The 22,127-nt window shown below is 44.0% G+C and overlaps 2 protein-coding genes across 3 annotated transcripts; one reads left to right on the top strand and one right to left on the bottom strand.

Annotated features, from left to right (window-relative positions):
* Positions 1–1,591: 1,591 nt before the first annotated feature.
* On the top strand, positions 1,592–6,564 carry parapinopsina (parapinopsin a). Of its 2 annotated transcripts, NM_001124225.1 has the most exon segments (5): positions 1,654–2,066; positions 2,351–2,441; positions 2,562–2,799; positions 2,956–3,198; positions 6,312–6,560. In NM_001124225.1, coding segments are annotated over 5 exon segments (1,041 nt in total). In that variant the 5' UTR covers positions 1,654–1,723; the 3' UTR covers positions 6,438–6,560.
* A 215-nt stretch (positions 6,565–6,779) lies between these two features.
* LOC100136613 (complement C1q tumor necrosis factor-related protein 3) lies at positions 6,780–20,951 on the bottom strand. The gene is given in 6 exon segments (XM_021566951.3): positions 6,780–7,201; positions 7,501–7,647; positions 8,271–8,360; positions 8,363–8,472; positions 9,139–9,191; positions 20,773–20,951. Coding segments are annotated over 6 exon segments (708 nt in total). The 5' UTR covers positions 20,776–20,951; the 3' UTR covers positions 6,780–6,896.
* Positions 20,952–22,127: the final 1,176 nt, after the last annotated feature.

Raw genomic sequence — 22,127 nt, 5'->3', positions numbered from 1 at the left:
GCAGACAGACAGACAGACAGACAGACAGACAGACAGACAGACAGACAGACAGACAGACAGACAGACAGACAGACAGACAGACAGACAGACTCAATTCCTACAACCCTTTTGCCTCTTTCTGGGAACCACAGGTTAACATTAGGAAAAGTCTATAATCTATCATTGTTTCAGTTACTGTGACATCATAAAGCCCTTGATAAAACCTCACTCACCCATGACATAACATTGTTCAGTCAGTAGAAAGGACTGTAGATTACCCCAGGATATCTAGTCAATCCCAACGTCCCATTGTTATCTAAAGTTCCTCTTATGTCACATAAGGACAGTGTGTTACACAAAGCCAGTTTGACTGACAGGTGGTCCCTGGGAACAGCAGACCCTCTCCAACTCCTCTAGTTAGCAGTGGATCATGCAGCAAAGCTATCAAGGAAAGTGCAATCAAAGATCCCTCAGGAATTGAGCCCCCCTGAATTATTGACCCCTCAATCCGGATCTAGGGATTTAGTTGGTTTTATCTCTTATAATCTACAGCCTCTCTCTACTGAGTAGCTTTATAAGGACAGAGTGGTCCAGATTCTGAGTCTCTGAATCTGTAGAGCCATTAACAGGCTACTACACTACACAGCTATAGGGCCTCGATTAGACTGCTGGATCTATTATTGATCTGCTACTAGACTGCTTTATCTACTATAGATCAGCTACTGGACTGCTTTATCTATTATAGATCAGATACTGGACTGCTTTATCTATTATAGATCAGATACTGGACTGCTTTATCTATTATAGATCAGATACTGGACTGCTTTATCTATTATAGATCAGATACTGGACTGTTTTATCTATTATAGATCAGATACTAGACTGTTTTATCTATTATAGATCAGATACTGGACTGCTTTATATATTATAGATCTGCTATTGGACTGCTTTATCTATTATAGATCTGCTATTGGACTGCTTTATCTATTATAGATCTGCTATTGGACTGCTTTATCTATTATAGATCTGCTATTGGACTGCTTTATCTATTATAGATCAGATACTGGACTGCTTTATCTATTATAGATCAGATACTGGACTGCTTTATCTATTATAGATCTGCTATTGGACTGCTTTATCTATTATAGATCTGCTATTGGACTGCTTTATCTATTATAGATCAGATACTGGACTGCTTTATCTATTATAGATCAGATACTAGACTGTTTTATCTATTATAGATCAGATACTGGACTGCTTTATCTATTATAGATCAGATACTGGACTGCTTTATATATTATAGATCAGATACTGGACTGCTTTATCTATTATAGATCAGATACTGGACTGCTTTATATATTATAGATCAGATACTGGACTGCTTTATATATTATAGATCAGATACTGGACTGCTTTATCTATTATAGATCAGATACTGGACTGTTTTATCTATTATAGATCAGATACTGGACTGCTTTATCTATTATAGATCTGATATTGGACTGCTTTATCTATTATAGATCAGATACTGGACTGTTTTATCTATTATAGATCAGATACTGGACTGCTTTATCTATTATAGATCTGCTATTGGACTGCTTTTGTGCTTTTATAGGTTAGGAATACCATCGGACTAAAAGCTGACTCTACGCCCTTCCAGTGTGTTTCTTATATATCATAACACAGGTGTCTGGCCAGGTGGGTAGTGCTCACCACTCAACTCCACTGCCCCAAAAAGAACAGAATGGACCACCAACAGCTTCTCCCCAATCTCCATGGAAACATCTCCTCCTCCCCGGGCTCGGTCAGTGAAGCGCTGCTCTCCAGGACGGGCTTCACCATCCTGGCGGTGATCATTGGTGTGTTCTCGGTGTCCGGAGTCTGTATGAACGTCCTGGTCATCATGGTGACGATGAGACACCGAAAGCTGCGCCAGCCTTTGAACTACGCCCTAGTCAACCTGGCAGTGGCTGACCTGGGCTGTGCTCTGTTCGGGGGACTGCCCACGATGGTCACCAACGCTATGGGCTACTTCAGCATGGGGCGGCTAGGCTGCGTGCTGGAGGGTTTCGCTGTGGCTTTCTTTGGTGAGTTACCATCGAGGACCACTTTGGAAACAAGTGTTTTAATAAATACTTTTAAATCCTATCCTCTGGGAATACATTGTGCATCTAGTTGTATATGTTTTCACCCAAATAAATTCAATTAAATTCAATACAACAGTTTAGGGGTAGTAAATGGATGTGTCTGACTATGCAGAGAGAGTTAGATTTGTCAAATCTACTAGGCCTATTGATGTCAGTTGAATAGATGTGTTTGCTGGGTTATTGCATGTACATGTAGTGTACATGTTTGATGTTGTCCTTCCCAGGTATTGCAGGTCTGTGTTCAGTGGCCGTGATAGCTGTGGACCGTTATGTGGTGGTGTGTCGACCAATGGGGGCGGTCATGTTCCAGACCAGGTCAAGTATTCCATTTAACTCTCGTAACTGTGCATGTACAGAGGGAAAGATAGCAGTTGTGTAGAAGTATGGATATATGTGTAATGAAGTTAACTGTAATGTATTCGTACTGTAACATAGGCACGCAGTCGGAGGGGTGGTCCTGTCCTGGGTGTGGTCGTTTTTATGGAACATCCCACCTCTGTTTGGCTGGGGCAGCTTTGAACTGGAGGGGGTTAGGACCTCCTGCTCCCCAAACTGGTACAGCAGGGAACCAGGAAACATGTCTTACATCATCCTTTACTTCCTGCTCTGCTTTGCCATTCCTTTCTCCATCATCATGGTCTCCTACGCTCGCATCCTCTTCACACTGCACCAGGTGGTGTGTGTGTGTGTGTTTATACGTGTGTGTGTGTGTGTGTGTGTGTGTGTGTGTGTGTGTGTGTGTGTGTGTGTGTGTGTGTGTGTGTGTGTGTGTGTGTGTGTGTGTGTGTGTGTGTGTGTGTGTGTGTACTCATGTGTGTGTTTGTCCCAGGTGTCCAAGCTGAAGGTGTTGGAGGGCAACAGCACCACCCGCGTGGAGATACAGGTTGTGCGTATGGTGGTAGTCATGGTGATGGCCTTCCTGCTCAGCTGGTTGCCCTACGCGGCCTTCGCCCTCTCTGTGATCCTTGACCCCAGCCTCCACATCAACCCTCTCATTGCCACGGTTCCCATGTACCTGGCCAAGAGTAGCACTGTCTACAACCCCATCATATACGTGTTCATGAACAGACAGGTGAGGGACAACACATACAGTACACAAGGAAAGAGGAGACCTAGTCAGTTGCACAACTGAATGGATTCAACCGAAAAGTGTATTTCGTATTTAAACCAACCCCTCTGAATCAGGGAGGCTGCCTATGGACATCCATGTCAGCGCCCAGGGAGCAGTTGTTGTTTCATTGGCTTGTTCAAGGGCAAAAAAAAAATTGTTTTGCCCACCTTACCGGCTCTGGGATTTGAACCAGCAACCTCTTGGTTATAGGCCCAACACTCGTAACCGCTAGGCTGAGAGTTGTGTATAACAAGCACAGACACACATACAGTTGAAGTCGGAAGTTTACATACACTTAGGTTGGAGTCATTAAAACTCGTTTTTCAACCACTCCACAAATATCTTGTTAACAAACTATAGTTTAGCATGTCGGTTAGGACATCTACTTTGTGCATGACACAAATAATTTATCCAGCAATTTTGTTTACAGACAGATTATTTCACTTATAATTCACTGTATCACAATTCCAGTGTGTCAGAAGTTTACATACACTAAGTTGACTGTGCCTTTAAATAGCTTGGAAAAATCCAGAAAATTATGTCATGGCTTTAGAAGCTTCTGATAGGCTAATTGACATCATCTGAGTCAATTGAAGGTGTACCTGTGGATGTATTTCAATGTCTACCTTCAAACTCAGTGCCTCTTTGCTTGACATCATGGGAAAATCAAAAGATATCAGCCAAGACCCCGGAAAAAAAAATGTAGACCTCCACAATTCTGGTTCATCCTTGGGAGCAATTTCAAAACGCCTGAAGGTACCACGTTCATCTATACAAACAATAGTACGCAAGTATAAACACCATGTGCACATGCAGCCATCATACCGCTCAGGAAGGAGATGCGTTCTGTCTCCTAGAGATGAACGTACTTTGGTGCGAAAAGTGCAAATCAATCCCAGAACAACAGCAAAAGACCTTGTGAAGATGCTGGAGGAAACAGGTACAAAAGTATCTATATCCACAGTTAAATGAGTCCTATATCGACATAACCTGAAAGGCCGCTCAGCAAGGAGGAAGCCACTGCTCCAAAACCTCCTTAAAAAATGCCAGACTACGGTTTGCAACTGCACATGAGGACAAAGATCGTACTTTTTGGAGAAATGTCCTCCGGTCTGATTAAACAAAAATAGAACTGTTTGGCCACAATTACCATCGTTATGTTTGGAGGAATAAGGGGGAGGCTTGCAAGTCGAAGAATACCATCCCAACCGTGAGACACCGGGGTGGCAGCATCATGTTGCGGGGGTGCATTGCTGAAGGAGGGACTGGTGCACTTCACAAAGTGATGTGGATATATAACATCTCAAGACATCTGTCAGGAAGTTAAAGCTTGGTTGCAAATGGGTCTCCCAAATGAACAATGACCCCAAGCATACTTCCAAAGTTATGGCAAAATGGCTTAAGGACAACAAAGTCAAAGTATTTGAGTGGGGTGGTTGGCGGAGCCAGGGTTTAAACCAGAGCCAACTCCCCGTACTCACCGTGGGGAGCGTGTGACCGGTCAGGCACCATGTTTTGCGGTGATATGCACTGTGTCTCCAGTGCTCATCCACAGCCCAGTGCGTGCTGTGCCAGCTCCCCGCACTTGCCGTGCGAAAGTGGGCATCTGTCCAGGACGGGTGGTGCCGGCTCAGCGTGCCTGGTCTCCAGGGCACCTCCTTGGTCCAGGATATCCTGCGCCGGCTCTACGCGCTGTATGTCCGGTGCGCCTTCACAGCCCAGTGCGTCCTGTGCCAGCTCCCCGCACATGCCGTGCGAAGGTGGTCTTTTGTCCAGGACGATTTGTGCCACCTCTATGCTCCAGACCTCCAGTGCGCCTCCACAGTCCAGTATATCTTGTTCTATTTCTTTGTTGGCCGGGTATAGTTCCCAATCAGAGGCAGCTGTCTGTCGTTGTCTCTGATTGGGGATCATACTTAGGCAGCCTTTTTCCACCTGTTGTTTGTGGGATCTTGTTTTGGTACTGTGCTGTTTAGCCCTATTCATATTTGTTGTTTTTTCGGTGTTCATTTAATAAATTAAAATGTACGCCTACCACGCTGCACCTTGGTCCGATCCTTCCATCAACGAGCGTAACACTAACTGACCTAAGACAGAGAATTTTTACTAGGATTAAATGTCAAAACTGAAAAACTGAGTTTAAATGTATTTGGCTAAGGTGTATGTAAACTTCCGACTTCAACTGTACATACAAACACACAACACTGTGGTCTTCATATTCATGAGCATAGGTATGATTGTGTACTCTATAAAAAATCTGAGATACATCATAGAATCATCATTTGAAAGATGGAATATGCATTTTGTTATGTACTGTTTAATAATGAGTATTATCTAGCTGGTGGAGTCCATGTTGTTACTGTGTTTTCTGAGAGTGTTATCTAGCTGGTGTAGTCCATGTTGTTAATGTGTTTTCTGAGAGTATTATCTAGCTAGTGTAGTACATGTTGTTACTGTGTTTTCTGCGAGTATTATATAGCTAGTGTGGTACATTCAGTGGTGTAAAGTACTTAAGTAGAAATACTTTAAAGTACTACTTAAGTAGGTTTTTGGGGTATCTGTACTTTATTTTGCTATTTTTTTTACATTTTGACTGCTTTTACTTTTACTTCACTTTTACTTGTACTTTTTACTCCATACATTTTCCATGACACCCAAAAGTACTCGTTACATTTTGAATGCTTAGCAGGACAGGAAAATGGTCCAATTAATGCATTTATTAAGAAAACATCCCTGGTCATCCCTACTGCCTCTGATCTGGTGGATTTACTAAACACACATGCTCCATTTGTAAAAATAATTATAAAAACAAGTAAATAGTGGTGCCTGGTTTGCTTAATATAAGGATTTTAAAATTATTTATACTTTACTTTTGATACTTAAGTATATTCAAAACCAAATCTTTTTTTTACTGGGTGACTTTCACTTTTACTTGAGTCATTTTCTATGAAGGTATCTTTTACTTTTACTCAAGTATGACAATACGGTACTTTTTACTTTTACTCAAGTATGATAATACGGTACTTTTTCCATCTCTGCGTCCATGAGTGTGTTGTGTATCTGTCTCTCTCCAGTTCCGGGACTGTGCTGTTCCTTTCTTGCTGTGTGGTCTGAACCCTTGGGCCTCAGAACCAGTGGGCTCTGAAGCTGATACCGCCCTGTCCTCCGTCAGCAAGAACCCACGAGTCTCACCCCAATGACAGCAACTTTCTATTTTTTTGTACAATGTAAAGTTGCTGTTATAAAATATAATGTGCAATATTTGGTTGTAACTGTTTCAAGAATACTAATAAAAGTATAGTCCATGATATATGGACAGAGACATCTCCAAGTGTATTGGAGATCATTAGTGTCACAAGGGCTTAAGGTGGATCCGGGTTCCTAATCTTAATCTGATTTACTACAAATATATTTAAATCACCTGCTGCCATATCCCGGTTTAATCTAATCTAAATTAAATTCATCTAAATTGATAACATGATCAAAGGGAGCAATACAAAAGTAATTGCTGCAAACCATTAATTCACGAAAGAAACGATTACTGTTTTTAACATTGCTTTTATTGCCTCACACACATGTAAATGTCAGCAAAAGAGATTATAATGTGTGGAAGTTAAGTGGAGAACCCTCCCAACCTACACCCTGACCCCCTCAGTCTCTCAGACGTTTTCTCCTTCAGCCTGGAAGAGAAGGAAGCCACTGAAGGTGCTAAGGTTTTTGAAAGCATTACTGGTCACCTGGAAACCAGACGGTAGGACCAGGTAAACGATGTCTCCTTTGGCCAGCTGCAGGGTGGCCCCATTGGACGCAAAGTCTTCATTGTCCCCCTTGTCCTGATACTCATAGACCAGAGCTACCTGCTCTTGGTTCTTGTAAAGGGCCACACCGATGTTGGCCTCATTTTTCCAGGTATAGGAGGTGAAAGTGAAGTAGTAGACTCCATGTACTGGTGCTGTGAATGCTCCTGTATGTGTCGACAAGGAACTTCATGAGAATTTCTGATTTATAAAGCATTATTAAACTATTTATAATGGCAAGTTATCCTACTCTAAAGGTCCCGCTTTATTAGTAGTGTCTCTTTATGAATCCTTCTAGAGCATGAAATACAGTTATACGTGATTTGTTACCCATTGATATGTAGTTCTTATAAAGCCAATATGATATCTGGGAATGTTTCAGCCAGACAAAGCAAGAATTATATGGAAAAATGTGGATGCAGTGGGAGTTGTCTATGTAAATCGTAATAATATTTCAATGGCTGACCTGTCCGGGGGCTGAACGCGTTGCCAACGTTGGTGATGATGTGACTGTGGACCAGGTTGGTGTCTGCCTGGAAGGGCCCGGTGTTGCCGTAGCCCTCATTGTCCTGGATACTAGGTCGCAGGGCAGCTGAGAAGGCCACATCTACAGCTGAGTATAACAAAACAAATAAATGAGTTGATTTCAGTAGATTTGACATTGACATTTTTTTGCGCCCATCACCCACAGACATGTTGAACTAGCAGTGGCTAAAGAGTTACACTTTATTTGGATAGTCCATGCTTTACAGAACTATCAGTAGCATTTCAACAAACTATCTGCTAACCCTAACCCTAGCTCTAACCTTAACCCCTACCCTAACCCTAACCTTTACCCTTATTCTAAACCTAACCCTAAATTTAACCTTTACCCTTATTCTAAACCTAACCCTAACCCTAAACTTTACCTTTACCCTTATTCTAAACCTAACCCTAACTCTAAACTTAACCTTTGCCCTTATTCTAAACCTAACCCTATCCCTAACCTAACCATATCAAGGTTTATCTTGGCCCATTGATAGACAACTTTCAAGTTGAGTAACCATTTAACATGATTTTTTTAAATATCTATCTTCCCCTTTAAATTCAAATCAACTTATTCAGTCATATCAGATAATGAATTATTGGCCATTGTTCTGTCATTGTTCATTTTCTGTGCATGTATATCATTTATATCTGGTGCATCTAGTTACTATTATATTAAGAAAACAATATATAAAAATCCAAGAGACTTACAGTTGCATGACTTTCTCAAGTCCTCAACCTCCCTCCTCAGGTTCCCCACCTCGGCAGACAGGCCAGAGAAAAGGGTAATGAAAGGGTCACGGTGGAATCATCTGCCTGTCCATAAGACAGACAAACGATCACAATCAGCTGGAGAGGAAGCATCGTCTTCTTCGTCTTCTTCATCATTGTCTTCATCTGGACCTGCAAGAGTCTGTGGAGTTGGGTAGTTCCAAGGACTTGTTTATAAAGGGTGAGGTCATGTGACCAAAGTAAAGGACTTATTAGGAATTACATGTTGAGTGTGGAAATTAGAAATACATTTTAACTGGGACTATTCCTGCCCTCTGTACAAACACATTTGTTGGACCTGGGCCAAATAACACATAAGTATCTGCAAGAGCAAACTTCAACCTCATTTCCCGAAAATCTTATCAACTGTTCAAATACAGGAAAACTTCGGTAAATGATTGTTTAATTTTTATCTTCTATTAATTTGTAAATATAGTATCATGCAGTCAATGATATTCAGTCTTGTTGTCAGTCTGCCACATTGCATTGGACTGAGAATCTAGCTACAAGGTGACACAACTGCCTCTAGTTCTCAGGTATCAAAACTGTGGCTACATCCCAATTATCTCTCCTTCCTCCCAAAGCGTGCACTAGTTCACTTCCCTTCACTGACTTAACAGAAAATTACTGTTATGAGAAACATGGAAACACAACTCTATTCCATACTTACTCCAATCCACTGTGTTTGCATTTTGTTGGAAGTAGTGAACGACACATACAGATCACACACTCAGAACAAACAATAAATCAGTCACAAAGCAGGCCCTAACATGGAACCCACATGGCAAACACAAAGAGGAAGACCCACCTGGAGACAGCACAGGGCAGGTGATGAAGGCAAAGGGTCTGACATGGCAACGCCTGGAACAGAAAGCACAAGACCAAAAGGGATGGAGGCGATTCATTGATGGCCTGTTTACCTCAAAGAATACAAAGGCCTAAGTAAGTAAGTGAACGAGTGGACACTTCAGGAGGAAGGAGATATTATTGGGACACACCCTGTGACTATGCATGCTACTTCTTGTCTCACCACGTCTCATTACGTCAGGCATTAGAGAGTTGATACTGAGAACTACAGGGTATAATTAATCAGTAAGGCCCAAGGGGGTGTGGTATATGGCCAATACACCACATCTAAGTGCTGTTCTTAGCATAACGCAATACGGAGTACCAGACAACTGCCCTTGCATTGGCTATATACCACACCCCCTCGGGCCTTATTGCTATTATAAACTGATTACCAAAGTAATTTGAGCAGTAAACATAAATGTTTTGTCATACTCATGGTATAAGGTCTGATATACCACGTCGGTCAGCCAATCAGCATTCTGGGCTGGAACCACCCAGCTTACAATATACCGTATGTCCAGAGCATCCTGAAGCTACATCTTATCTTTGACCCCTCTCACTCTGCTCCAGTTGTGCCACTTGGTCTGATATCACCCAGCTTTTTAGATCGGTTTTTAGATCTTCCGGCGCCGACAGAGATGGCCGCCTCGCTTCGCGTTCCTAGGAAACTATAATGTATTTTTTTTTTACGTGTTATTTCTTACATTGGTACCCCAGGTAATCTTAGGTTTCATTACATACAGGCGGGAGGAACTACTGAATATAAGAGCAACGTCAACTCGCCATCATTACGACCAGGAATATGACTTTCGCAAAGCGGATCCTGTGTTCTGCCTTCCACCCAGGACAACAGATCAGATCCCAGCCGGCAACCCAAAACAACGATGTCGTAAAAGAGGCAAATGAAGCGGTCTTCTGGTCATGCTCCAGAGACGGGCACATCGTGCACCACTCCCTAGCATACTACTCGCCAATGTCCAGTCTCTTGACAACAAGGTTGATGAAATCCGAGAAAGGGTAGCATTCCAGAGAGACATCAGATACTGTAACGTTCTTTGCGTCACGGAAACATGGCTCACTCGAGAGACGCTAACGGAGTCGGGGCAGCCAGCTGGTTTCTTCACGCATCGCGCCGACAGAAACAAGCATCTTTCTGGTTGGAAGAGGGGCGGGGGTGTATGCCTTATGATTAACGAGATGTGGTGTGATCATAACAACATACAGGAACTCAAGTCCTTCTGTTCACCTGACTTAGAATTCCTCACAATCGAATGTCAACCGCATTATCTACCAAGAGAATTCTCTTCGATTATAATCACAGCCGTATATATTCCCCCCCAAGCAGACACATCGATGGCCCTGAACAAATTTTATTTGACTCTATGCAAACTGGAAACCACATATCCTGAGGCTGCATTCATTGTAGCTGGGGATTTTAACAAGGCTAATCTGAAAACAAGACTCCCTAAATTGTATGAGCATATCGATTGCGCAACCAGGGTTGGTAAAACCCTGGATTTGATATTCTAACTTCCGCGACGCATATAAGGCCCTCCCCGGCCCTCCTTTTGGAAAAGCTGACCACGACTCCATTTTGTTGCTCCCTGCCTACAGACAGAAACTAAAACAAGAAGCTCCCGCGCTCAGGTCTGTTCAACGCTGGTCCGACCGATCTGATTCCACGCTTCAAGACTGCTTCGATCACGTGGATTGGGATATGTTCCGCATTCCTTCCAACAACAACATTGACGAATACGCTGATTCGGTGAGCGAGTTCATTAAAAAGTGCATTGACGATGTCGTACCCATAGCAACGGTTAAAACATTCCCAAACCAGAAACTGTGGATTGATGGCAGCATTCACGTGAAAATGAAAGCGAAGGAAGCGGAACCATGACCGAATACAGACAGTGTAGCTATTCCCTCCGCAAAGTAATCAAACAAGCTAAGCATCAGTATAGAGACAAAGTAGAGTCGCAATTCAACGACTCAGACACAAGAGGTATGTGGCAGGGTCTACAGTCAATCACGGATTACAAAAAGAAAAAGAGCCCCGTCGCGGACCAGGATGTCTTGATCCCAGACAGACTAAATAGCTTTTTTGCCCGCTTTGAGGACAATACAGTGCCACTGACACGGCCCGCAACGAAACCTGCGGACTCTCCTTCACTGCAGCTGACGTGAGTAAAACATTTAAACGTGTTAACCCTCGCAAGGCTCCAGGCCCAGACGGCATCCCCAGCCGCGTCCTCAGAGCATGCGCAGACCAGCTGGCTGGTGGGTTTACGGACATATTCAATCAATCCTTACAGTCTGCTGTTCCCACATGCTTCAAGAGGGCCACCATTGTCCCTGTTCCCAAGAAAGCTAAGGTAACTGAGCTAAACGACTACCGCCCCGTAGCACTCACTTTCGTCATCATGAAGTGCTTTGAGAGACTAGTCAAGGACCATATCATCTCCACCCTACCTGACACCCTAAACCCACTCCAATTTGCTAACCGCCCAAATAGGTCCACAGACGACGCAATCGCAACCACACTGCACTAACCCATCTGGACAAGAGGAATACCTATGTGAGAATGCTGTTCATCAAATACAGCTCAGCATTTCACACCATAGTACCCTCCAAACTCGTCATCAAGCTCGAGACCCTGGGTCTCGACCCCGCCCTGTGCACCTGGGTACTGGACTTCCTGACGGGCCGCCCCCAGGTGGTGAGGGTAGGTAACAACATCTCCACCCCGCTGATCCTCAACACTGGGGCCCCACAAGGGTGCGTTCTGAGCCCTCTCCTGTACTCCCTGTTCACCCACGACTACGTGGCCATGCACGCCTCCAACTCAATCATCAAGTTTGCGGACGACACTACAGTGGTAGACTTGATTACCAACAACGACAAAACGGCCTACAGGGAGGAGGTGAGGGCCCTCGGAGTGTGGTGTCAGGAAAATAACCTCACACTCAACGTCAACAAAACAAAGGAGATGATTGTGGACTTCAGGAAACAGCAGAGGGAGCACCCCCCTATCCTCATCGATGGAACAGTAGTGGAGAGGGTAGTAAGTTTTAAGTTCCTCGGCGTACACATCACGGAAAAACTGAATTGGTCCACCCACACTCTCAGCGTTGTGGAGAAGGCGCAGCAGCGCCTCTTCAACCTCAGGAGGCTGAAGAAATTTGGCTTGTCACCAAAAGCACTCACAAACTTCTACAGATGCACAATCGAGAGCATCCTGTCGGGCTGTATCACCGCCTGGTACGGGAACTGCTCCGCCCACAACCGTAAGGCTCTCCAGAGGGTAGTGAGGTCTGCACAACGCATCACCAAGGGCAAACTACCTGCCCTCCAGGACACCTACACCACCCGATGTCACAGGAAGGCCATAAAGATGATCCAAGATGGCGTAGCAGTCAGACGTCGTGTCGTGTCGTGTCCCTTGTATATATTCGGGTTTTTTTTCAGATTTTTCTTCGCATATCTTTTAAAACATTTTTATAAACCTCAACATCTAAATACTCTCCTGCAACCCGCCTCACCCAATGTAGCGTGGATCTGCTTTTTTTTCTAAAGTATTTATATTTACTTCGGATCCGGAACCCCTCAACTGAAGCTAGCCAGCTAACTACCAGCTATCAGTCAGCAAACCATTGCTAGTGGTCATTGGCTAACCTTTAGCTCGGAAAGCTCTCGCCAGTTCGAACAACGCGACTCTAACCAGAGCATAACGGACCTATTATTTTTATCCCCGGATTCCCACCGCAAACGGAACTTTTTCATCTGGATCTTCACAACTAGCTAACTAGCTAAACTCAACCCCGGATGACTACTCCTGGCTAGCGTTTCCATCCACTTAGCTTGAAGCTAGCCCGGCCAGAGCTCCTGTGCTACCACCGAAGCATACTCCTGGGCTACAATATCCGGACCCACGACCGGTCTATCGATGTCACCGCATGAAGAGGCATAAACAGACTTAACCCCCATCGCGACGTCCCCCAAAGGCTAACTTTCTAGCCCTTGCTATCTTTCTAGCCCTTGCTATATGTCCCCAGGCACCCTCATTTGTTGACTTCTGTGATCGAAAAAGCCTTGGTTTCATGCATGTCAACATCAGAAACCTCCTCCCTAAGTTTGTTTTACTCACTGCTTTAGCACACTCTGCTAACCCTGATGTCCTTGCCGTGTCTGAATCCTGGCTCAGGAAGGCCACCAAAATTCTGAGATTTCCATACCCAACTATAACATTTTCCGTCAAGATAGAACTGCCAAAGGGGGAGGAGTTGCAGTCTACTGCAGAGAGAGCCTGCAAAGTAATGTCATACTTTCCAGGTCCATACCCAAACAGTTCGAACTGCTAATTTTAAAAATTACTCTCTCCAGAAATAAGACTCTCACTGTTGCCGCCTGCTACCGACCCCCCTCAGCTCCCAGCTGTGCCCTGGACACCATTTGTGAATTGATTGCCCCCCATCTAGCTTCAGAGTATGTTTTGTTAGGTGACCTAAACTGGGATATGCTTAACACCCCAGCAGTCCTACAATCTAAGCTAGATGCCCTCAATCTCACACAAATCATCAAGGAACCCACCAGGTACAACCCTAAATCTGTAAACAAGGGCACCCTCGTAGACGTCATCCTGACCACTGGCCCTCCAATTACACCTCCGCTGTCTTCAACCAGGATCTCAGCGATCACTGCCTCATTGCCTGTATCCGCTACGGATCCGCAGTCAAACGACCACCCCTCATCACTGTCAAACGCTCCCTAAAACACTTCTGTGAGCAGGCCTTTCTAATCGACCTGGCCCGGGTATCCTGGAAGGACATTGACCTCATCACGTCAGTTGAGGATGCCTGGTCATTCTTTAAAAGTAACTTCCTCACCATTTTAGATAAGCATGCTCTGTTCAAAAAATGCAGAACTAAGAACAGATACAGCCCTTGGTTCACCCCAGACCTGACTGCCCTCGACCAGCACAAAAACATCCTGTGGCGGACTGCAATAGCATCGAATAGTCCCCGCGATATGCAACTGTTCAGGGAAGTCAGGAACCAATACACGCAGTCAGTCAGGAAAGCAAAGGCCAGCTTCTTCAGGCAGAAATGTGCATCCTGTAGCTCTAACTCCAAAATGTTCTGGGACACTGTGAAGTCCATGGAGAACAAGAGCATCTCCTCCCAGCTGCCCACTGCACTGAGGCTAGGTAACATGGTCACCACCGATAAATCCATGATTATCGAAAACTTCAACAAGCATTTCTCAACAGCTGGCCATGCCTTCCTCCTGGCTACTCCAACCTCGGCCAACAGCTCCACCCCCAACCCCCCCCCCCCCCCCCCCCCCCCCCCCGCAGCTACTCGCCCAAGACTCTCCAGGTTCTCCTTTAACCAAATCCAGATAGCAGATGTTCTGAAAGAGCTTCAAAACCTGGACCCGTACAAATCAGCTGGGCTTGACAATCTGGACCCTCTATTTCTGAAACTATCCGCCGCCATTGTCGCAAACCCTACTACCAGCCTGTTCAAACTCTCTTTCATATCGTCTGAGATCCCCAAGGATTGGAAAGCTGCCGCAGTCATCCCCCTCTTCAAAGGGGGAGACACCCTGGACCCAAACTGTTACAGACCTATATCTATCCTGCCCTGCCTATCTGAGGTCTTCGAAAGCCAAGTCAACAAACAGGTCACTGACCATCTCGAATCTCACCGTGCCTTCTCCGCTGTGCAATCTGGTTTCCAAGCCGGTCACGGGTGCACCTCAGCCACGCTCAAGGTACTAAACGATATCATAACTGCTATCGATAAAAGACAGTACTGTGCAGTTTTATCAGTTTGTCTCTGTGAATGGTTTGTCCTCTGACAAATCAACTGTACATTTCGGTGTTCCGTTTTAGGACCACTATTGTTTTCACTATATATTTTACCTCTTGGGGATGTTATTCGAAAACATAATGTTAACTTTCACTGCTATGCGGATGACACACAGCTGTACATTTCAATGAAACATGGTGAAGCCCCAAAATTGCCCTTGCTAGAAGCATGTGTTTCAGACATAAGGAAGTGGATGGCTGCAAACTTTCTACTTTTAAACTCGGACAAAACAGAGATGCTTGTTCTAGGTCCCAAGAAACAAAGAGATCTTCTGTTGAATCTGACAATTAATCTTAATGGTTGTACAGTTGTCTCAAATAAAACTGTGAAGGACCTCTGCGTTACTCTGGACCCTGATCTCTCTTTTGAAGAACATATCAAGACCATTTCAAGGACAGCTTTTTTCCATCTACGTAACATTGCAAAAATCAGAAACTTTCTGTCCAAAAATGATGCAGAAAAATGAATCCAAGCTTTTGTCACTTCTAGGTTAGACTACTGCAATGCTCTACTTTCCGGCTACCCGGATAAAGCACTAAATAAACTTCAGTTAGTGCTAAATACGGCTGCTAGAATCCTGACTAGAACCAAAAAAAATTATCATATTACTCCAGTGCTAGCCTCTCTACACTGGCTTTCTGTCAAAGCAAGGGCTGATTTCAAGGTTTTACTGCTAACCTACAAAGCATTACATGGGCTTGCTCCTACCTATCTCTCTGATTTGGTCCTGCCGTACATACCTACACGTACGCTACGGTCACAAGACGCAGGCCTCCTAATTGTCCCTAGAATTTCTAAGCAAACAGCTGGAGGCAGGGCTTTCTCCTATAGAGCTCAATTTTTATAGAACGGTCTGCCTACCCATGTCAGAGACGCAAACTCGGTCTCAACCTTTAAGTCTTTACTGAAGACTCATCTCTTCATTGGTCATATGATTGAGTGTAGTCTGGCCCAGGAGTGGGAAGGTGAACGGAAAGGCTCTGTAGCAACGAACCGCCCTTGCTGTCTCTGCCTGGCCGGTTCCCCTCTTTCCACTGGGATTCTCTGCCTCTAACCCTATTACGGGGGCTGAGTCACTGACTTACTGCCCCCCCCCCCCCCCCCCCCCCCCCCCTTGGGTTGTGCCTTGGCGGAGGTCTTTGTGGGCTATACTCAGCCTTGTCTCAGGATGGTAAGTTGGTGGTTGAAGATATCCCTCTAGTGGTGTGGGGGCTGTGCTTTGGCAAAGTGGGTGGGGTTATATCCTTCCTGTTTGGCCCTGTCCAGGGGTGTCCTCGGATGGGGCCACAGTGTCTCCTGACCCCTCCTGTCTCAGCCTCCAGTATTTATGCTGCAGTAGTTTATGTGTCGGGGGGGCTAGGGTCAGTTTGTTATATCTGGAGTACTTCTCCTGTCCTATTCGGTGTCCTGTGTGAATCTAAGTGTGCGTTCTCTAATTCTCTCCTTCTCTCTTTCTTTCTCTCTCTCGGAGGACCTGAGCCCTAGGATCATGTCCCAGGACTACCTGACATGATGACTCCTTGCTGTCCCCAGTCCACCTGACCGTGCTGCTGCTCCAGTTTCAACTGTTCTGCCTTATTATTATTCGACCATGCTGGTCATTTATGAACATTTGAACATCTTGGCCATGTTCTGTTATAATCTCCACCCGGCACAGCCAGAAGAGGACTGGCCAGCCCACATAGCCTGGTTCCTCTCTAGGTTTCTTCCTAGGTTTTGGCCTTTCTAGGGAGTTTTTCCTAGCCACCATGCTTCTACACCTGCATTGCTTGCTGTTTGGGGTTTTATGCTGGGTTTCTGTACAGCACTTTGAGATATCAGCTGATGTACGAAGGGCTATATAAATACATTTGATTTGATTTGATTTGATCAACCTTGCCAAGGCTTTCAACTCTGTCGATCACCATATTCTTATTGGCAGACTCAGTAGCCTCGGTTTTTCTGATGACTGCCATGCCTGGTTCACCAACTACTTTGCAGACAGAGTTCAGTGTGTCAAATCGGAGGGCATGATGTCCGGTCCTCTGGCAGTCTCTATGGGGGGTGCCACAGGGTTCAATTCTCGGGCCGACTCTTTTTTCTGTATATGTCAATGATGTTGCTCTTGCTGCGGGCAATTCCCTGATCCACCTCTACGCAGACGACACCATTCTGTATACTTCCAGCCCGTCCTTGGACACTGTGCTATCTAACCTCCAAACGAGCTTCAATGCCATACAACACTCCTTCCGTGGCCTCTAACTGCTCTTAAACGCTAGTAAAATCAAATGCATGCTTTTCAACCGTTCGCTGCCAGCACCCGCACGCCCGACTAGCATCATCACCCTGGATGGTTCCGACCTAGAATATGTGGACATCTATAAGTACCTACTGTAGGTGTCTGGCTAGACTGTAAACTCTCCTTCCAGACTCATATCAAACATCTACAATCTACAATCAAATCTAGAGTCGGCTTTCTATTCCACAACAAAGCCTCCTTCACTCACGCCGCCAAACTTACCATAGTAAAACTGACTATCCTACCGATTCTCGACTTCGGCGATGTCATCTACAAAATAGCTTCCAACACTCTACTCAGCAAACTGGATGCAGTTTATCACAGTGCCATACGTTTTGTTACTAAAGCACCTTATACCACCCACCACTGCGACCTGTATGCTCTAGTCGGCTGGCCCTCGCTACATATTCGTCGCCAGACCCACTGGCTCCAGGTCATCTACAAGTCCATGCTAGGTAAAGCTCCGCCTTATCTCAGTTTACTGGTCACGTAGCACGCGCTCCAGCAGGTGTATCTCACTGATCATCCCTAAAGCCAACACCTCATTTGACCGCCATTCGTTCCAGTTCTCTGCTGCCTGTGACTGGAACGAATTGCAAAAATCGCTGAAGTTGGAAACTTTTATCTCCCTCACCAACTTCAAACATCTGCTATCTGAGCAGCTAACCGATCGCTGCAGCTGTACATAGTCTATCGGTAAATTGCCCACCCAATTTTACTTACCTCATCCCCATACTATTTATATTTATTTACTTTTCTGCTCTTTTGCACACCAATATCTCTACCTGTACATGACCATCTGATCATTTATCACTCCTGTGTTAATCTGCAAAATTGTAATTATTCGCTTACCTCCTCATGCCTTTTGGACACAATGTATATAGACTCTCTTATTTTTCTACTGTGTTATTGGCTTGTTAATTGTTTACTCCATGTGTAACTCTGTGTTGTCTGTTCACGCTGCTATGCTTTATCTTGGCCAGGTCGCAGTTGCAAATGAGAACTTGTTCTCAACTAGCCTACCTGGTTAAATAAAGGTGAAATAAAAAGGACAACAACAACCCGAGCCACTGCCTGTTCACCCCGCTATCATCCAGAAGGCAAGGTCAGTACAGGTGCATCAAAGCAGGGACCGAGAGACTGAAAAACAGCTTCTATCTCAAGGCCATCAGACTGTTAAACAGCCACCACTAACATTGAGTGGCTGCTGCCAACACACTGACTCAACTCCAGCCACTTTAATAATGGGAATTGATGGAAATTGATGTAAAATATATCACTAGCCACTTTAAACAGTGCTACTTAATATAATGTTTACATACCCTACATTACTCATCTCATATGTATATGTACAGTGCCTTGCGAAAGTATTCGGCCCCCTTGAACTTTGCGACCTTTTGCCACATTTCAGGCTTCAAACATAAAGATATAAAACTGCATTTTTTTTGTGAAGAATCAACAACAAGTCGGACACAATCATGAAGTGGAACGACATTTATTGGATATTTCAAACTTTTTTAACAAATCAAAAACTGAAAAATTGGGCGTGCAAAATTATTCAGCCCCTTTACTTTCAGTGCAGCAAACTCTCTCCAGAAGTTCAGTGAGGATCTCTGAATGATCCAATGTTGACCTAAATGACTAATGATGATAAATACAATCCACCTGTGTGTAATCAAGTCTCCGTATAAATGCACCTGCACTGTGATAGTCTCAGAGGTCCGTTAAAAGCGCAGAGAGCATCATGAAGAACAAGGAACACACCAGGCAGGTCCGAGATACTGTTGTGAAGAAGTTTAAAGCCGGATTTGGATACAAAAATATTTCCCAAGCTTTAAACATCCCAAGGACCACTGTGCAAGCGATAATATTGAAATGGAAGGGGTATCAGACCACTGCAAATCTACCAAGACCTGGCCGTCCCTCTAAACTTTCAGCTCATACAAGGAGAAGACTGATCAGAGATGCAGCCAAGAGGCCCATGATCACTCTGGATGAACTGCAGAGATCTACAGCTGAGGTGAGAGACTCTGTCCATAGGACAACAATCAGTCGTATATTGCACAAATCTGGCCTTTATGGAAGAGTGGCAAGAAGAAAGCCATTTCTTAAAGATATCCATAAAAAGTGTCATTTAAAGTTTGCCACAAGCCACCTGGGAGACACACCAAACATGTGGAAGAAGGTGCTCTGGTCAGATGAAACCAAAATTGAACTTTTTGGCAACAATGCAAACCGTTATGTTTGGCGTAAAAGCAACACAGCTGAACACACCATCCCCACTGTCAAACATGGTGGTGGCAGCATCATGGTTTGGGCCTGCTTTTCTTCAGCAGGGACAGGGAAGATGGTTAAAATTGATGGGAAGATGGATGGAGCCAAATACAGGACCATTCTGGAGGAAAACCTGATGGAGTCTGCAAAAGACCTGAGACTGGGACGGAGATTTGTCTTCCAACAAGACAATGATCCAAAACATAAAGCAAAATCTACAATGGAATGGTTCAAAAATAAACATATCCAGGTGTTAGAATGGCCAAGTCAAAGTCCAGACCTGAACCCAATCGAGAATCTGTGGAAAGAACTGAAAACTGCTGTTCACAAATGCTCTCCATCCAACCTCACTGAGCTCGAGCTGTTTTGCAAGGAGGAATGTGAAAAAATGTCAGTCTCTCGATGTGCAAAACTGATAGAGACATACCCCAAGCGACTTACAGCTGTAATCGCAGCAAAAGGTGGCGCTACAAAGTATTAACTTAAGGGGGCTGAATAATTTTGCACGCCCAATTTTTCAGTTTTTGATTTGTTAAAAAAGTTTGAAATATCCAATAAATGTCGTTCCACTTCATGATTGTGTCCCACTTGTTGTTGATTCTTCACAAAAAAATACAGTTTTATATCTTTATGTTTGAAGCCTGAAATGTGGCAAAAGGTCGCAAAGTTCAAGGGGGATGAATACTTTCGCAAGGCACTGTATATACTGTACTCTATATCATCTACTGCATCTTGCCATCTTTAGGTAATACATGTATCACTAGCCACTTTAACTATGCCACTTTGTTTACCATCTACTGTATCTGCCTGTGCCGTTCTGTACCATCACTCATTCATATATCTTTATGTACATATTCTTTATCCCTTTACACTTGTGTGTATAAGATAGTAGTTTTGGAACTGTTAGGTTGGTTATTACTGCATTGTCGGAACTAGAAGCACAAGCTTTTCGCTACACTCGCATTAACATCTGCTAACCATGTGTATGTGACAAATAAAATTTGATATGATTTAGTTGTCTGTATTTTATTTCCTTCAAAAAACGGTTTATCTGGACCTATGTCCATGTGTCAGAGTACTAAGGCTTGTACCGGTATTTACAATGGTGTGTAAGTATGATAAGGGTGTTAATGTTAAACAATGCGAGAACATTGGATTAGAATGAACCTACCATAAAGTCAAATATTTCTTTATCTATGGCGGTTTTCCTTGGAATGGAGGATTTGTCTAAAAAGCTACTTCTGTTGTGGAAAATATTAAATCACATTCTTCTTTGACACCGGAGCTTGTAAATTCAATTAGACTTTATTACAAAAGTAACAGAAGTGGAGCCTTTCTGTGGAAAAAAACAGCCTCCTCATTCTTAGTGCTTGGCTTTTATACAGTTTTACCCTTACATAACGTCATCATCCCACTTTACAAATCATGTTGTCTTACTTAGTTTCCATTCTCTTATTGGCTCAGACATTGGGGCATAGATTCTATTGGTAGCGTGACATGCATACTCCCACTGGTGCCTATCACTGATTAGCTCATTTTCCTGTCCAAAGATCTTCTGAAGTTTAGACCATTGTTGTCTATGTATGATTAACCCATGTGTGTGTACAGTAGCCTTCACAAGATCAGATGTGGCCCAGACCAAACATGTCTTGTTGGTTTGCCTTGCCTCATCAACACAGATTCTGTTTACGTTCTGATTTTTACATGTCCAATGGTCAATTTGATGTGGATCTAGCTTGGACACTCACATGGGTTAAGCCTTCATTCAGTTTACACATGTCTAATATTTAAACTTTTATTGATTCTTCTTTCTACTTCAAAGAGAACAGTACAGGTTACTGGAAATCAACCCTAGTCATGAATATTCACCTACACTTCCTTGTGCAAATAACGCTTGAATATGAACATTAACAGATGCACTATAGCTTAGGATGGCGCTCTCTCTTGAGGAAAGTGTCTGTAACCAGGATGGATCCGTGGTGAGACAGATAGCAGAAGTCACCACCATCTTCATCCTCCTTTACATCTCACCATCATCTTCATCCTCCTTTACATCTCACCATCATCTTCATCCTCCTTTACATCTTACCATCATCTTCATCCTCCTTTGCATCTCACCATCATCTTCATCCTCCTTTACATCTCACCCTCATCTTCATCCTCCTTTACATCTCACCATGATCTTCATCCTCCTTTACATCTTCGTCCTCCTTTACATCTCACCCTCATCTTCATCCTCCTTTACATCTCACCATCATCTTCATCCTCCTTTACATCTCACCCTCATCTTCATCCTCCTTTACATCTCACCATCATCTTCATCCTCCTTTACATCTCACCATCATCTTCATCCTCCTTTACATCTCACCCTCATCTTCATCCTCCTTTACATCTCACCCTCATCTTCATCCTCCTTTACATCTCACCCTCATCTTCATCCTCCTTTACATCTCACCCTCATCTTCATCCTCCTTTACATCTCACCATCATCTTCATCCTCCTTGACATCTCACCACCATCTTCATC

Source organism: Oncorhynchus mykiss, chromosome 16, assembly GCF_057628025.1.
Source record: "Oncorhynchus mykiss isolate SJ-2025 chromosome 16, ASM5762802v1, whole genome shotgun sequence".
In the NCBI taxonomy this organism is placed as follows: domain Eukaryota; kingdom Metazoa; phylum Chordata; class Actinopteri; order Salmoniformes; family Salmonidae; genus Oncorhynchus; species Oncorhynchus mykiss.
The sequence above is the reverse complement of the archived record's forward strand: the minus strand, read 5'-3'. Positions and strand labels throughout refer to the sequence as shown.

Bases quoted from the DNA above. Each gene is read 5' to 3' on its own strand.
- parapinopsina (XM_090201569.1), top strand. From the start codon at position 1,724: ATGGACCACCAACAGCTTCTCCCCAATCTCCATGGAAACATCTCCTCC. The intron at 2,442-2,561 runs GTCAAGTATTCC...ACTGTAACATAG, and splicing joins GCGGTCATGTTCCAGACCAG to GCACGCAGTCGGAGGGGTGG. The intron at 3,199-6,311 runs GTGAGGGACAAC...GTCTCTCTCCAG, and splicing joins ACGTGTTCATGAACAGACAG to TTCCGGGACTGTGCTGTTCC.